Here is a 16,928-nt window from a genome sequence, read left to right as displayed (position 1 = left end):
AGTCTGAGGCAATGCACTTCCCTGAGCAGAAGCTGTGGCAGAAGTTATCCTCATAGCTGCTAGGAAAGCCTTTACCTCCCCTCTCCCCCTCCCCAGACATTATCCCCCAAAGTAAAGATGCCTCTGTCATCCCTTCTTAAAAGAGAAGGATTATTCCAAGAGCTGTGATTATCGGAAGCTGTTGCAAGCATTCAAGAATCATAGAATAGTTTGGGTTGAAGGGACCGTTAAAGGCCACGCAGTCCAACCCCCTGCCCTGGGCAGGGACATCTCCAACTAGACCGGGTTGCTCAGAGCCCCGTCCAGCCTGGCCTGGGATGTCTCCAGGGATAGGGCATCTCCCACCGCTCTGGGCAACCTGGGCCAGTGTCTCACCACCCTCATTGTAAAAAAAATTCTTCCTTATATCTAGTCTAAGTGTCCCCTCTTTTAGTTCAAAGCCATTACCCCTTGTCCTATCACAACAGGCCCTGCTAAAAAGTTTGTCCCTGTCTTTTCTGTAGGTCCCCTTCAAGTACCGACAGGCAAAGAAAAGCACAATATTGCAAGTCCCAGAGCGGGGGCCCTGCAGCAGCGACCGGCAGTCGGGCAAGAGGAGGCAGAGGATGCTCAGGATGGTCCTCCCGGGCCCCCTGTGCTGCCCTCCGTCCGACAGCCCCGGGGACGCACAGACGTCCTGACACTGCCCAGTCCCCTGCTCTGCCCAGAGCAGATGAAAGGGGAGGTCTCCCCCCTGCCCCTGCCCTGATAACCTCCAGCGGTTGCTGCAGGGGTGCCGGGGCTTCAAAGCCTCCTCCTGGCAGCACAAAACCAGACATAAACACCGAGCTCAGCCACAGACACCAACCGGGATTGCCCCTGGAGAGGGGGGTACGACGACAGGGGGGAGCTGGTCCCCAGAAGGCCAAGGGTTAACGGGGAGCCACGCTCAGAGGAGCAGCAGCTGGTGTGAGACGCAAGGACAAACCAGCAACAGCGCGGGACCCTGCCAGCAAAGGAAACCCCCCGCGTTTTCAGCAGATCCCTCGCAATTTCTCCGGAAATGGGGTTTAGCGGCGTTGAGCTTTTGCATCTTTAACAACAGCTACACAGCAAAGACACCTGACTGCTGACTCTGGGGAAAAGAGACCCTGCAATGAAACCTCCATCACTGCCTGCTCCGGGGAGGACACAAACCCAGCACCACGCCAGCTCCTGCGCAAGAGCCAAGGGCGAGCGGCACACGGGGCACGTGTGGGGCAGCTCCCACCAGCCATCAGCCCTCTCCACAGCAGGCACCGACGGGAGGCAGCCCCGAGCCCCGCGCGGTCTGCGAGGGAAGTGGCAGAGGGCAGCTGAACTGACAAAATGATTCAACGGCATCTCGGTTCCTCTCCATCAATCCATCCATCACAGCCATCCCGGCTGCAGCCTCTGCATCCCTGGGCAGCTCCCAAACCCGTGGCCGGGCTCGGGGACAGCAGGAGGCTGCAACCGGTGGTTGCAAAACAGCGCAAGGACAATTTTGTGCTTGCATAGGCACGAGCCAAGGAAGGCAAACTGACTCTTCTAAGCCTGCAGAGCAGCCCCCTCCCTCCAAATCGATTCACTAAAGCGAGAGAACAGCCTTTAGCGCAGCGCACAGCCCTGAGTCCTGGCATTTGAACCATCCAGGCCATTAACCACAAAAAATGTGGCAGGCATTATTCAAAACAAGCGACTTCTCCTCCTTGACCCCACCCTGATTTTCCGCATCCGGAGCAGAGAACCAAAAAGCAGAAGGTGCACGCTGGCTCTTTACCTTGGGTCCCGGCCTCAGGCTCCGGCGATCCCGGTGGCGGTGGCTCGCAGAACTCCTTTAGCGGCGAGCAGGTCGGCGTTTCTGCTTCAGGGGTCTCAAAATTACCTTCGGAGTCCGAGCTGCCGAGGGGGGGGAAAAGAGTGAGGAATTACCACTTTCAAGGCTAGCTCTGAAATCCTCCACACTGCCCACACATCCAGCCAGACCGGCTCCCGGGCCGGCCGGCCGTGGGCATCCTGGGGCGGCCGCTCGCTCCTGTCCAGCGGGACACGCTAGCAAACGGAAAAGGGAGAGCAGGTGAAACAACATCGTGAGCGTCCCCCCTGCGCGCCCCCGACCCTCCTCTCGGCCGAGCCTCCGGGGATGCTTCTGCCAGGTCCTTCCCAGGCTGGCGGAGCGCCCACCACGCACCTCCAAGGACACCCCGGCCCCGCCGCCGTCTCCCCCCGCGGCTCCGGAGGGCAGCGGCGGAGCCAGCGTGGGAACCGAGCCTTGCCGCCCCCCCCCCCCGGCATCTTCCCATGGGGGAGCAGCGCCCAGCTCCGCCGGGCTCCGGCCACCGAGGGGCTCGGCCGAACCCCCCTCCCCCCCGCCAGGTCCCGCGGCCGCGTACCCCCCCGGGCAGCCAAGCTGACGGCGGGCAGCGAGCGGGCAGCGAGCGGGCAGCGAAGGGGGGGGACAGCCGGCATGCGTGGCCGTCCCCGCGTCCGTGGGACGGCGGCCGGGGGGGGGGGGGGGCAGGGGACGCGGTCACTTGCCTGAAGCCGAGAGCCGGCGAGTCTTCCTCCGCCGCCGCCGCCGCCCCGCCGTCCCCCCCTTCGGGGCCGCCCCCGCCCCGCACCGCCGACCAGGTCCACCGGGCCCACTGCACCGGCGAGAGGATCTGCCAGGCGCTGAACGCCATCGGCCCGCCGGAGCTCGGCCCCGCTCCCCGCTCCGCTCCCCGCCGGGCTCGCCGCGGCCGCGCCGCCCCCGCCGCCGCCAAGGGCCTCCCCCGGACCGTACGACTGGCGGCGGGGAGAGCGCCCGCCCCCGCCGCCCCCCGGCGCCGCCCGCCCGGCACGGCCCGGCCCGCCCGAGCGCCCCCCCCCCGGCCCCACCGCACGCCCGCTCCGCCCGCCGGCGGGGGGGATGCGGGGGAGGATGCGGAGGGGATGCGGGCAGCGCCGCCGAGACCCCCCCCCGCTCCCGGCCGGGCGGTGAGAGGCCGCTGCGCCCCTCCCTCGCTCCCCTCCCTGCCCACGCAAACTCTCAAATCCACCTATTTCTGCCCAAACGCGGGGCCGGCGCATCCCCTGCGGGGGTTGTGCACATCGCTCCCAGCGCCCGGCCAGGCGCCAGCCCCCAACCCCCTGTCACCCCCCCTCCGGGAGGCTGCACCGAGCCCCCCACGCCGAAGGACCCCCCCCCCCCTCCACGCAGGAAGGCAGGGGCTGTGAAACCAGATCCCCCCCCACCCCGCTTTATCCCGCATTTCTCGGGGCTGCACCTGTGCTGCAGCACAGCCGGCGGGACGCAGATTCCTCCCGCTCTCGACATGCCAGCAAACCACCCCCCCTTGACTTGCTGGGTGCAGGCCGAGCGGCCCCCAGGGCTCGGGACAGGGGGGGCTGCCCAGGCCCAGGCGCAGCGGGAGAGGGGCAGAGGGCAGGGAAACACCTGCCCCCTCCATTTTCCAAGGAAACGCCGACTTCAACAGCCCTGGCCGATGCTATATCCTTCCGTGGCAGCAAGTTCATTTATTTATTTATTTATTAGACTATTGTTGTTTAAAAATAACAGCCAACAGTCGCCGCAGAAATAAACCCTGCCAGGCTGGCCTCCCTCCGGAATCCTCTCCCTAACAAGGGCTCCTGCTCCCAAATTCATTACCTCCCCCCATGCTTGCTAGCGAGGGGAGCGTAACGTGACTGATGCCATACAGCGTCCGAAGCGCTGGGAGGAATGTCCGGCACTGTTCCGGGCAGCGGCATCTCCGGCTCCGGACGGTTGCTGCCGCAGAGCCCGCAGCTCCCCACGGCCCCGGGCGGGCTCTGCCCGCTCCTGGCGGCAGGTCCCCGGGACAACCCGGGAAAGGGCAGAGAACCGCCCGGCTGCAAAACCAGCTCGGCCCATTGCGAAGAAGTGCTATTGGCCCTCAGTAACCAGACGAAGCGCTCACGTGGCAGCCCAGACCACAGCCCGATGCTTTCCTGTGAATCATCAGCCAGCTCCGGGCGTGAGGAATGCCTCCGCAGGGCAGAGAGGTCTCTGGGCCAGGCCAGACCCGTCCATCTGGTCTGGCTACCTCTGACACCAGCCTCTATCAGACACTTCAAAGGGCTCATTCCTCACTGCGGAGCATCTCAAATAACCTCCCTGCAGGGATCCTTTCTGCCAAGCTTCCATCTGCTGGTGTCCTTATTAAATATATGTGTCATTGCTGCACGCTCTTATTGTCTGGCCTCTGCCAAAGAAAATCTCTTATCCCTTCATACGACGTTTCCAGACTTCCACAAAGATACCTCTGGCTCAGCTGGAGCAAAGGTGCTGCCAGTCCCCACCGCGGGGCAGGGGCAGGAGCAGGGTCCGGACCCTGGGATGACACCCCGGCCACAGCACCCGCTGGGGTCCAGGGGACAAGGAGCCCTGCAAACCTCCCTGCTGCTGCGTGGAGGACACTGAGCAAGAAGGGACTAAGTGACGCTTATCACAGCTTAGCCAAAAACCAAGAGGCTGAAGCAAAAGCAGAACCTCAACATCCTGTCGCCTACGTCTGCTGTGAGCAGAAAGGAGCAGGCTCCTTCCCACCACCCGCCGCGGCAGAGCTGATCGCTGCAGATGAATTTTACATAAGGCGATGCTCAGGCTGTGCCGCGGCGTGAGCGGCTCTGCAGCACGGCTGGCTGCAGCCCCAACTCCTCCTCCCTCTCCCCCTTCCCACCCGCCGCTGCCCGAGCCCACGCTGACCCAGAAGAGCAGCCAGAGCGATGGCAGCGCCGCGTTTCAGCACAGCTGACGGCTGCCAGGCACCGCGCAGAGGACAGAGAAATGCGGGCAGTGCGGGAGCCGCAGCCGGTGCGGTGCTGGCGGCAGAAGGAGCTGCGGCAGCGGGGAAGGAGCCGCACAGACCGACTTCTGCAGCCCCCCCACTTGTTGGACGAGGGAACTGGGGCGCATGAGCGGAGGAAATCAGCAGCATCCTTCCATTGTGAGGGCTGCACGCACACGCAGCATGCCCGGCGAGGACCCCCCCGCTCCCACCCGCCGCCCAGAGGAAGGAGAGGACGGGATGAGCGGGAATGAACCGCACCGGCACCAGCGATGGCTGCGCAGCTCCTGACCTGCAGGGCCCCGGGGCAGGAAGATACCAGAGCAGGGCAAGAGCAGAGCCTGCTTCCACTCGCTGTTTACGATCGGCAATTAAGAAAACGCCTCGAGTGGCATTTTCCAGCTTGGCACCCGACCCAGCTTGGCAGCACCACTGGCTGCAAATCAAACGCTGAGGAGATAACCTGACTTTGTCAGTCACACCGCTGGCTCTGGCTGCCAAATGCCGCTTGGCACAGTCAGCGGCCACATTTCTGCAGAGCAGAGAGGATGCTGACCTGTTCGAAACCAGACCTGCCAGCAGTTTCCACCCGCGCAGAGAGCTGCAGCCTGCACACGCAGCAGCTGGACGGGCTGTCCCCTGCGCTGCTGTCACCTCCCGCCCGGGCCCAGAGCGCCGCTGTGCCGAGCACCGCACAAAGACAGCTCAGGGACAGGCAGCGAGGTACCCATACATCGATGTACAGCCCAGGGATCGATGCACAGCCCAAGTATTGATGCACAGCCCACGGATCGAGGTACAGCCCATCGATGCACAGCCCACGTATTGATGTACAACCCACGTATTGGTGTACAACCTACATATTGATGCACAGCCTATATATCGATGTACAGCTCACGTATCAATGCACCGCCTGTATATTTAGGGCAACAAAGATGATTGAGGGATTGGAGCATCTTCCTTCTGAGGAAAGGCTGAGAGAGCTGGGACTCTTTAGCCTGGAGAAGAGACGGCTGAGGGGAGACCTTATTATGACATATGAGTATCTAAAGGGTGGGTTGAAGGAGGATGGAGCCAGGCTCTTTTCAGTGGTTGCCAGTAACAGGACGAGGGGTAACGGGCACAAGCTGGAAAATAGGAAGTTCCGATCAAACATGAGAAAAAATTTCTTTATGGTGAGGGTGACAGAGCACTGGAACAGGCTGCCCAGGGAGGGTGTGGAGTTCCCTTCTCTGGAGACTTCAAGCCCCGCCTGGATGCAGCCCTGAGTGACGTGCTCTGGGCAATCCTGCTTTGGCAGGGGAGTGGGGCCAGGTGATCTCTAGAGGTCCCTCCCAACTCTGAAATTCTGTGATTCCGTGATTCCGTCATTGATGTACAACCCACGTATCGGTGTACAGCCCATCGATGCACAGCCCACATACCAACGTACAGCCCACGTATCGATGTGCAGCCCATCGTGTACAGCCCACATACCAACGTACAGCCCATCACGTACAGCCCGCGTATCGATGTACAGCCCACGTATCGATGTACAGCCCATCATGCACAGCCCACATATCAATGTACAGCCCATCATGTGCAGCCCGCATATCAATGTACAGCCCACATACCGATGTACAGCCCATGATGTACAGCCCGCGTATCGATGTACAGCCCATCACGTACAGCCCACGTATCGATGTACAGCCCATCATGCACAGCCCACATATCGATGTACAGCCCATCATGCACAGCCCACATACCAATGTACAGCCCACATATCGATGTACAGCCCACATATCGATGTACAGCCCACATACCGATGTACAGCCCATGTATCGATGTACAGCCCACATATCGATGTACAGCCCACCAGCGCACAGCCCAGCAGCACCCTGCCCAGGCACCCAGCCTCTCCCGGTTGGGGTCCATAAAAGGATGCAGGAGCAGAGGCTGATGTGGCAGCACGGTGGTCCCCAGCCCCAGGAGGCTCTAACCACGGGCACCCAGCCTTGCTTAGGAACTACTTTTCCTGGCTTTGCCTCTTTCCAGACAAACACCGTGTAAGTAACACGCCCCATCAGCTCTGTGAGCGCGCTGGCGGCAGGTACCCCCAGAAAGGATGGCGCGGGCTCTCGCAGCCCTTCCCCTGCGGATCACCGCTCCGGGTGGCTCTGGCCAAGGGCTGTCCCGGTTGCTCCGGGAAGAGAGCCGGGAGCAGGCAGCACAGCGCAGGTCTCTGGCAGAGGCAGCACGGAATGACCTAGAAACCCCCCACAGCTCGCAGGCTGCTTTGGTTTTCCAGGGCAGGGGGTGAGCAGCAGCGCTGCGTGTCAGGGAATCGGGTGGAGATGGAGGTTTTGAGGCTGGAAGAGCCCTGGCGTCACAGAGGCTGCAAAAAGATGCAAAACCTCGCTCACGCTTCTGATGCTGATCCTCGCAGGAAGCCAGCTGCATCCCGGGATAACAGCTCTGCATCCAGACAGACTTTCCCTTGTTTTATGCCGGGATGAACTTCCCCCCGCCTGGTTGGCAGCGGTGCCTCTGCCCGGCCTCGCCTCCCGGAAAGCCATCGTCCCAGCTCTTCCCGCTGTTGCCACACCTCAGTGCCCGGGAATGGTGTGGGAAACACAGGCTGCGGAACAGGTATCACACCGCCACGGCTGTCGTGCTGGAAGCTGCAGCGCCACAGGTCAGAGGAAGGCGCGCACCTGGAGTTTCCATTCCTGGCCCTTTCATTAGGCAGCAGAACATCTATTTCTGGCTGCCGAGCTTTTCTGGGCACGGCGCAGCGAGCCAGCGCTTCCATTTCTAGCTCAGAAACGGATATTTTGTGGGTTTTCATTTTCCCCCTCCGCTCCGGCCGCTCCTCCCCTCCCCGCGGGGACCAGGGTCCACCCCCCGCAGCCAGCCCTGGGACGGGGCGCGAGGACGGCACCCCCAGCCGTGCCCCCGCCTTTCCGCAGGGGACCGTGGGGACAGCCCGGGGAGATCAGCACACCGATACAACATGAATCCATATTTCACTGCTACATAAGTCTCCTTAAGAGCCCGTGATAAGCACTTTATCCACACAACGTTTATCTCCTCCAGAAAAGCAGGTGCAAAGTGTTTCATGAGAACATTTTTCTGTCGCTGTCTTTTATGCCACCCTGTTCGATTTATCACATTTTCCTCAGTTTAAAGTGGGCCTAGGCGTCAGTAAAAAGGTAAACTATTTTCTGCTGTTGCATTGTGAAAAAAGCAAACTTTGGGAATTAAGAGAAGGGGATTCACGTGAAGGTTTACGCACGCCAGTGGCCACGTGCAGCAAACGCTGGGAGAGAGATGGTTTCATAATGTGCTTCCTGACCTTTGCTGTGACAGGGAAAAGATTAATTCTGGTAACTCCCACCTGCGACTCACCTGCTCAGGCCGCAGAGCACACCCGAGGGGAGGCTCAACCTCTCCCTTCCCCGATAGCCCAGCCTAGAAAGGGAACCGGGCCCTAGGGAAGGGCAAGCAATGGGCAAGCAGAAAACCAGGCCGTGGGAAGAGCTGCAGCCCCGGCCGAGGGCCTCGGGGTCCATCCCTGCCAGGTGGCAGTGAGCCCGAGGCACGGCAGCATTCCGGAGCATCCCCCAGGCACGAGAGTATCCCGGGACATCCCGGAGTATCCCCCAGGTGTGGGAACACCCCAGAGCATCCCCCAGGCACAGCAGCATCCCAGAGTGTCTCGGAGCATCCCCTGGGCGTGGGAGCATCCCGGAGCATCCCCCAAGCACGGCAGCATCCTGGAGTATCCCCCAGGTGCAGGAGCATCCCAGAGCATCCCGAGGCATCTCACAGGTGCGGGAGCATCCTGGAGTATCCCCCAGGTATGGGAGCGTCGTGGAGCATCCCGAAGAATCCCCTGGGTGCAAGCAGCATCCCGGAGCATCCTGGACCATCCCCCAGGGGCGGGAGCATCCCGGAGCATCGGCCGGGAGCTCGGCGGGGCGGGGCGGGGGGGGCCGGGGCTGGCGCTCTCGCTAGAGGGCCCTCCAGGACGGGAATTCAAGGGCTGCAGAGCATCTCCGGCCCGCGGGGAGGCGGAGCGCCGGGGCTCCGCGGCTGCCCTCGGCCGGGCGTTGCCCCGCAGGACCCGGGAGCGAGGGGCGCTCCTCAGGCTGTCCCCGGGGGCGGACCCGGGACCTGGGTGGGCGACCTGCGGGGGCGACCCCCGTGCGACGCAGCACGGCCTGGGGCCGAGCGGAGCCCCGGGGCTGAGCCGATGCCCTGGGAGCGGCGTGGAGGATCCTCCGGCATCACCTCAGCCGGCCCAGGCAGGGGCACGGCGCAGACCCCGAGCTCCTTCCGCGCTGCCCGACCCTCTGCTGCCCCGCAGCCCCTCACCCCCAACCTCCTCCCGCAGCACCCGCGGACGGCCCACGCGCGGGGCTCCGCAGCGACCGCAGCCACGCAACACCCTGCACTTGCTGTGGCGGCGGGGTGGAAAGGGACAGCCGGCCCGACCCAGCCCCACCGGCGCTTTGGGGCACTTTCCCACCATCGCGAGGACGCCCCTGCCAAGGGACGAGGCAGGAGCACCGAAGGGCAAATCCACTACAGCAAAGCTCCCACTTTGCTTTTGCTTCTCCCGACCTTGGCGGAGCCGCAGTCTAGACACACATCACGGGACCAAGAAGCACAATACCAAATGCCCTGAAATTCAAGGCGGACAAAACACAATTTCCTCACGTCTCGGGCTCCGCCGCTGCCAGCTGCTTGCCAGGGCGCAGCGGGAACCTGGGCGTCACAGCCTGTGGCAGTGCCCCCGAGCACCAGAGCGATGCCCAGCGTGGGACAGTGCTGCTGAGCAGCTCAGCTCCCCCGGCACCCCTCACAGCCCCTGGATGTGACAGTTCCCATCGCTACGCATTCCATCAAAATAGCTCTATAAAAATAGAAGTAAAGGACACAACTGTCACACGCAAGCCCCAGACACCACCAACCAGCCCCTGGGCTCCAGCTGTCCTTCCCCACCATACCACCATCAAATTAATAAATACAAACATTTGTGACTGCATTAAAAAGGACGGATGCAAAAACGAATGCACTGCTATTCCTGCATTTCAAAAACAACAACCATGGCTTAATCTCCCTGATGCTACTCGCGTGGATGTGAGCTCATGCAAAGCAATTTGATAGAAACAGGCTCAAGATATGCAAGTTCCAGCCTGATTCTCACACTGATGCTTTGTGAGCACAAGCATCTGCCTTCATCTTGCTGCTTCTTTACTCCCCTATCAACTCCTCCGCCCCGTTTGCTAAATATATCAGTGCTACATGGCAGGAATGCTCTTATCAGGTGTTTGTCAGGCCTTGGCTCCCTCATTTGAGTTAGGACTTGGCGATATTGAGAAATGCAGGCAGCACCTCAGCCCCACACCGTGGGGTGCCGGCAGGGCTGGGGGGCAGCTGAGGAGCGAGGACAGGAGCTGGCGCAGGGACGGGGCCAGGGAAATGATAAAGGGCAGGGGGGGAGCAAAACAAAGTTTGCTCAAGGTGGAGTAAACAGGTGGGAAGGAGAGGCAGCCGAGGCCGACGGGCAGAAAGGAGCGGCTCCAACGCACACAGTGCACAACGGGATGGTTTTTCTGCCTGGGAACACCTCTAATTCCATTTTGGAGACCACTGCTGGGAAAGCTGAGCACTTACAAGGGGGAGAAAGCACTTGTTCTTCCTCTCGGAACCCAGCGTTTGCAAACAGAGGCATGTTTGTAAACGTTTCGAAGAGCAGCAGCCTGGCTCCAGGTGACCGGCTCGGTAAAGCCTGGCAAAGCTCCAGGACAAAGACAGCCCTCGGCCGGGCACCGATGGTCCAGCGTTCCCACAGCCCAGCCCAGCCCCGGCAGCGTGGCTTGGTTTGGAAAAGCAGCAGCAAAGCTCGCAAGCACAGCTATCTCTGCATGGCAGGGTGGCTCACTTAAAGAAAATATTTCTGTGTTCCAGAACGTGTTTTGGTTGATTTGCAGATAAGGCACGTCCAGATTTCCTTGTGATCCCAGCTAGCACGCTTTGCCTTCGGTTTATGGTGAGAAGCAGCTCCCCAGCCCCAACTCCCGCTACCACCAAACCTGCAGCCACCTCCCACCTCCGCACCTGGTTTTCTAACGGCATTGCTGGGAATTGCGCTGCTGGCTCCTGGCACCCAGCTCCAGCTGTGACACCCAGGGGTGACAGGGCTGCCCCAGCTTCCCACCACGGCTAATCACAGCGGGGTCTGAGCCACGGCCTGGGGAATCCAGTCTGCTGGGAACGGGGATGGGGTGTCTGGGCAGTGGCTGTGCAGCTGAGGGTGGCAGGAGAGGAGGGACAGGAGGGAAAAGGAGAGGGAGTGGGGGGAGAAGGGAGAGCAGGAAAAGGAGAAAAAGAGGGAGAGGAGAAGGAAAGGAAGAGGGAGAAGGAGGAGGAGAGGGAGAAGGAGGAGGAGAGGGAGAAGGAGGAGGAGAGGGAGAAGAGGGAAAGGAGGAGGGGAAGGAGGAGGAGGAGAGGGAGTGGGAGAGGGAGAAGGAGAAGACGGAAAGGGAGAAGAAGAGGGAGAGGAGGAGGAGAGGGAGAAGGAGAGGAAAAAGGAGAGGAAGAAGACAAAAAGGAGAGAGAAGAGGGAGAGCGAGAAGGAGAGGGAGAAGGAGGAGAGGGAGAAGAAGAGGGAAAGGGAGAAGAGGAGGGAGAGGAGGAGAGGAAGGAGAGAAAGAAGCAGAGGAAGAAGACAAAAAGGAGAGAGAAGAGGGAGAGAGAGAAGGAGAGGTAGAAGGGGGAGAAGGAGAAGAGGGAAAGGGAGAAGATGAGGGAGAGGAGGACGGAGAGGAGGAGAGGAAGGAGGAGAAGGAGAGGGAGAAGGAGAGGAAAAAGCAGAGGAAAAAGCAGAGGAAGAAGACAAAAAGGAGAGAGAAGGAGAGGCAGAGGAGAGAGGAGGAGAGGGAGAAGGAGGAGAGGGAGAGAAGAGGAACTTTTCCCCCAGTGTACGCACTTAACGCTCATTTTTCCCTCCTCCCCCGCCGTGAGCCCCGGACCGGCCCCGCGCGTTGGGCGCTCACCGGCGCTGGGGGCAGCGGGGCGGACCCGGCCCCTGACCCCCCGCCCCGGACCCCCCCTCCCGCACTCACCGGCGCTGGGGGGACCCGGCCTCCCGCGGCCTCTGGCTCTGGGCCGCCCCCATGGCCGGGCCGGGCCGGGCCGGGCCGGGCCGCGCTGCCGCCGCGCTCCGCCGCGTCCCCGCCTCCGCGGGGGGGAGCGTGGGCGGCCCGGCACGGCCCCGCACGGCCCCGGGCAGCTGCTCCCCCCGCCGGGCCGGGCCGGGGATGATGAGAGCCCGGTGCGGCCGATCACCGCCCCGCCGCGGGGGGACACCCCCCTGCAGGGCTGCGACGGCGCTGGGACCGGGACTGGGACCCCAGTGCCAGGCAGGGACCCCTCACAGCAGGGCATGGACCCCTCACAGCAGGGCATGGACCCCAGGGCCAGGCAGGGACCCCAGTGTGGGTCTGGGACCCCAGTGCAAACAGGGACCCCAGTACGGGACTGGGACCCCTCACAGCAGGGCAGGGACCCCAGTGTGGGGCAGGGACCCCAGTGCCAAACAGGGACCCCAGTGCAGGACCGGGGATCCTCACAGCAGGGCAGGGACCCCAGTGCAAACAGGGACCCCAGTGCGGGCCAGGGACCCCTACAGCAGGGCAAGGACCCCTGTACGGGACTGGGACCCCAGTGCAGGTCAGGGAACCCAGTGTGGGACAGGGACCCCAGTACAGGGCAAGGACCCCAGTGCCGGGCAGAGACCCCAGTGTGGGACTGGGATCTCTCACAGCCGGGCCAGGACCCCAGTGCCAGACAAGGGACCCCAGTAAGGAGCAGGGACCTCTACAGCAGGGCAGGGATGCCAGTACGGGGCAGAGATGCCAGTACAGGACCGGGACCCCAGTGCGGGACTGGGACCCCTCACAGCAGGGCAGTGGGTCTCGTTTGCTCCAGGAACTCCTGGCTTGCTCCTCTCGGAGCGCACTGCTGGGCAGGGATCCACCAAACCTCAGCACTATCCTCTTCGCTTTACATTAGCCATGATAAATGTCAATCTGGCTGCCTTTGAGGTTAAAATAGCAGCCGCACACGCGCTTAGTGATAGCTGTCTCCTACTTTATTGACTGTACCTTGACTATGCAAAGCTGAATGCGACAGACGCACTGTTTTACTTGTTTTGTGGTCACAACCTGCACACCACTTTTGTGACCTGTCCTTGGCTCTTGGTGGCTTCTGCTGCCCTGGGCCACGCTCCGGGCTGACAAAAATCAGCCGTGACCTGAGGGCTGAGGTCTCCAGCCACCAGCGCAGTCCCCCATGCTGCGTGTGTGAGGGCAAAGCGGAGTCTGAGCCCCTGACCTGGAGCGCTGAACCTCAGGCAAGAAGCGCCGATAAAGCGCCGATGCTGCCCCCCGCCTTAAACCAGCCTCCCCTCAAACCGTCCCGTGACGGTAAAACCAAACAGCAAACCCCAGCGTCCCGCGCGGCCAGACCCCTTCGCGGGGGAGGATTTAACACAGCAGTTTAAAAGCACAGAGGTGACCCTGCTTCGCAAACGTCCTGGTTGGAGTTATTTCAATTAAAGCGCCTGAGAGAACATACCCATTTCTGACACTGTCTGGGGCTTTTTACTTCTGAGAAAATGAAAGCTCAAATATGAATCTTTTTTTTTTTTTTTTTTGTCACTGAGCGTGTTCTGGCTTGGGTTGCATTATTTTTTGGCAAGAAAAGTGTTGATACCCTTGAAAGCTTTCACCGCTCTTTAAAAACAACAGCAACAACAAATAAACCACAAAAAAACCCCAATCAGAAATCTTCCTTGGATGAGAATAAAACGTCCTGACCGCCTTGACTGCCCTCCTGCCCGCGGCAGGCAGGCAGGCAGCAGCCGAGCCCTGCGGAGGTGCTGGCGACGCCTGCCCTGGGATGCCCACAGCGCCCTGCCGCTGACCATGGGAGAAGGAAAACCCAGCAGCAAACGGCTCTGAGCGGGGCCCGGGAAGAGGCTGCTCCAAAAGCTCCCCCCGCAGCCGGGCAGCTCCGCAGGGGAGCAGGGATCCCGCTCCGGCCCCTCTCCATCCCCTGCCGATGCTGCTGGGGGGAGCCGGCCGTGCCGGGACGGGGCTCTCGGGCTGGAGCACAAGCCCAGGGCCCCGATGCGGCTTGTGGCAAGTAGGTGAAGGAGGCGAGGAGATGGTTTTTTGCATTCCCAGGCCCGCGACGCAGAGCTCAGAGCAGTCTTTTGGCTGCTCCGATGGTTAAAAGACCAAACACCACAGGCGGGATGTGCTGCGTCTTCCATCGCTGCCCACCCCCTCCGCCGCGCCGCAGAGGACAAGTGCCGCTGCCATGCAGCCCTGCCCGTCGAACGGGACGGGAGCCACCTCCGTGCCAGGCTGTGTGGCACCGCGGTCCCTGCGCAGCACCCGTGTGTGGGGTGGCACGGCCGAGGGCCGGGGGGTGGCACGGGCAGCCTTCCCGAGGGCCCGGCCCTTTCCTTTCCCTGCCTTTGGCTGCAGAAGAATTTCCTGCAGCCATTTCAAGTGGCGCATTTAGAAACGCTGCCCTTCCCCGCCTCGGCAAACGTCCCGGTGTGCCTGCGGACGCTGAGGCGCTGCCGTTTAGGGATGCGCTTCAACTCAGACTTCCCAAGGAAGGCTGGGGGGCTGCCTGGCACCTGCACCCGCTGCGAGGCCGGGATGCTGCCTCCAGCCTTCGGCCATTTATCTCGGAAACGCGCCTTCATGAGGCCTCACCAAGCCATGCGGCAGGAATTCCGTATTTCCTAAGAAATCCGTGCTATGGGAGCAGGGATCTGAATGGAAGGGAGGGACCTGGAGGTAACACAACGCCCTCTCCTCACCAGTTGCCCTGGCACCGGGCGAGGGAGCCGAGGCTGCAGCGACGCGCACACGGCAGCGGACGGGCTCCAGAAAGGCTGGGACGCTGCGTCGGACGCTGAGCTGCGGGTAACGTGCCAGCGCTGCCGCTCCGTGTCGGCTGCATCTGTGGCCCCGGCGCTCCTTGGCAAGGGCATGGCCTGTGCGAGCGACAAACACGTACAGACCTCTGGGAAACTGCCGGCTTTCCGGCCACACGCCCCAAGGGAAAAGCGGGAGGGGGAAGGCACCAAAATTAAACGAGGATTACAAAGCACCCTAGGAGAGAAAACTGGTTTCCAATCACCAGGAAGCGCAGAGTGCCGTCCCACACCACCTTCCCAGAGCTCCCTCAGCCTGACAACCGTTGGCAAACAGCTAATTAAGCTTTCCCAGCCCCTTTGGACAAGAGTGAGGGTCAGTGTCGCCGGACGCAAGCCACAACCTCAGCCTCAGAGCAGTAACGGGGCTGGTCCCGGACCCCCAGGAGCCCCATCCAGCCCCCCCACCGCGGCACGGCCACGCTCCGACGGTCCGGAGGCAAGCGCAGCCGCGTGAGACGGCTTCGCTCCCCAGCTGTGCAAAGCGTCACGAGAACTTCAGTAGTCACACGCAGCCAACGGCACGAAGCTCTGCCCGGAAAGCTGTTCCCCTGAGGGATGGGGCTGGCAGTGCCCAGGGAGGCTGTGGGACAGACACACGGCAGGAATGCTGCGGAGAGAGGCAGGCGGGGACCGGGCAGGGCTGCAGAGCAGCCAGATGTGCCCCAGCTGTGAGCTCCTACTTACGGGAAGGGCAGCAGCCGGGGCTCCGGGGCCACCCCGCTGCTCCGCTGGCAGAGCTGAGCTCAGGTGGGGCTCCTGCACCCCCGGCCCGTCCGGCACCCCAAGAGCGCCGTAGCCGGCCGGCATGGCGACTGCTGGCTGCAAGGAGGCAGATGGTAATAATTACCCGCACACTAATTCCATGGAAATTTCCATGTGCCTGGGAAAGAGGCACGCCAAGCCCTCGCGGCTGCCCGGGGCAGAGGTTCCCTGTTGTTTCCGGGGACTGTGACTAAGAGCTGGGTCTGTCACATGGATGGTGTTTAAATGCCTCCTTGGAGCCTCCTGTCTAAATGCCACCGGCTCCAAACCCAGCCGGAGTGGGCACCGCTGGGCTGTAGGGTGGCCAGGGGATGCCCGGAGCACCTCGACTCTGCGGGGGGCTCCCTGGCGCCCCGACCTGTGCCCACCAGTGCTGGCAGAGCCACGGCAAACCACCCCGGAGGGACGATGCCATTCCCAAGTCCATCCCCACCTGCGGCTCACTCAGGGCGCTGCCGGCTTCTCCCCTTCCAGTTTCCCACGGGGGTGCGGAGGGAGGGCAGCCCCCGGCCCGGCTGGGCGGGCAGATGGGGGCCGTGTGCCAGCACCCCGTGTCGGATGGTGCTCTGGCAGCTCCTCCTTGGCAACGCAAACAGAGCCACAACAGGCGGCTGGAGGCAGAGCGCGTCGCAGCCCGGCGCGCAGGCTCTGGCGCGGAGCCCGGCGTGCCCTCACAGCCCCGGCCGCAGGTGCCGGTGCCCTGCGCCGCCCTGGGAAGGCTCCACCAGACCCAGCTCTCTGGCAGGGCAAAGCGGGGAGGAGGTTGTGCTATTCAAAGGTGTCTTCCACGGTCTGCCATCACTGGGGGGCCGGTGAGAGCCAGAGGCTCCTCCGCACCCCGGAGTGGCCAAGGAGCCCTTGCTCCCTGCTCTTCTCCTCCCTCCAGCCTGATGCAAAAGCAGCTCGGGGAGCCTCCCAGCCCTCAGCTCCCTTCTCCTTCCTACCTTTCCAGCCGCAGACTTGTCCCGGGCTCCGTCACTCTCTGCTACCTGTCCCAGGGCTCCTCCGAAAGCCGCCTGCGTGAGCAGCTGCCTGGAAAAGGAGCGGGGAGGAAGGAAGGGGATGGACGGCGTGGGGAGGGCCAGGCAGCGGCGGGGTGTCTGAGAGCACCCTGCAGCCTGGGGGGGAGGAAGGAGGATGTTTTGTAATATTTGGCAAGCACTTCCCCAGGCAGAGAGAGGAAACCGGCGGGGAGACGGTGCTGGGTGAGCCGTCCACGCATGCCGCTGCCGTGCCGGTACCGGTGCCTCTGGGGCGAGCGCCTGAATCTCGTGCCGTCTCCTGCCGGGGCCCCACTGGTGTCATGCCGTAAAAATGCACTCTTGGCTGGAATTTGGCAGCTTGGCCTC

At 62.4% G+C, this 16,928-nt stretch overlaps 1 protein-coding gene across 6 annotated transcripts in view; it reads right to left on the bottom strand.

Moving 5' to 3' along the window:
* TACC1 (transforming acidic coiled-coil containing protein 1) overlaps nt 1-16,638 on the bottom strand; it is a 39,498-nt gene extending 22,860 nt beyond the window's left edge. For 2 of the 6 annotated variants that reach the window (XM_074563911.1, XM_074563912.1), the window contains exons 1-2: nt 11,924-12,039; nt 1,781-1,899 (exon numbers count right to left, since the gene is read on the bottom strand). In XM_074563911.1, the coding sequence (XP_074420012.1) occupies nt 1,781-1,899; nt 11,924-11,976 (172 nt within the window). In that variant the 5' untranslated portion in view covers nt 11,977-12,039. Of the gene's footprint in view, nt 1-1,780; nt 1,900-2,538; nt 2,769-11,923; nt 12,040-16,523 lie in introns of those variants that run through there. The other 4 variants (XM_074563913.1, XM_074563909.1, XM_074563910.1 and 1 more) reach the window with 4 other exon arrangements.
* Nucleotides 16,639-16,928: the final 290 nt, after the last annotated feature.

The sequence above is a fragment of the Larus michahellis genome, chromosome 20, assembly GCF_964199755.1.
Source record: "Larus michahellis chromosome 20, bLarMic1.1, whole genome shotgun sequence".
Classification (NCBI taxonomy): Eukaryota; Metazoa; Chordata; class Aves; order Charadriiformes; family Laridae; genus Larus; species Larus michahellis.
Note: the sequence above shows the minus strand (reverse complement) of the source record. Positions and strands in the feature narration are given on the sequence as shown.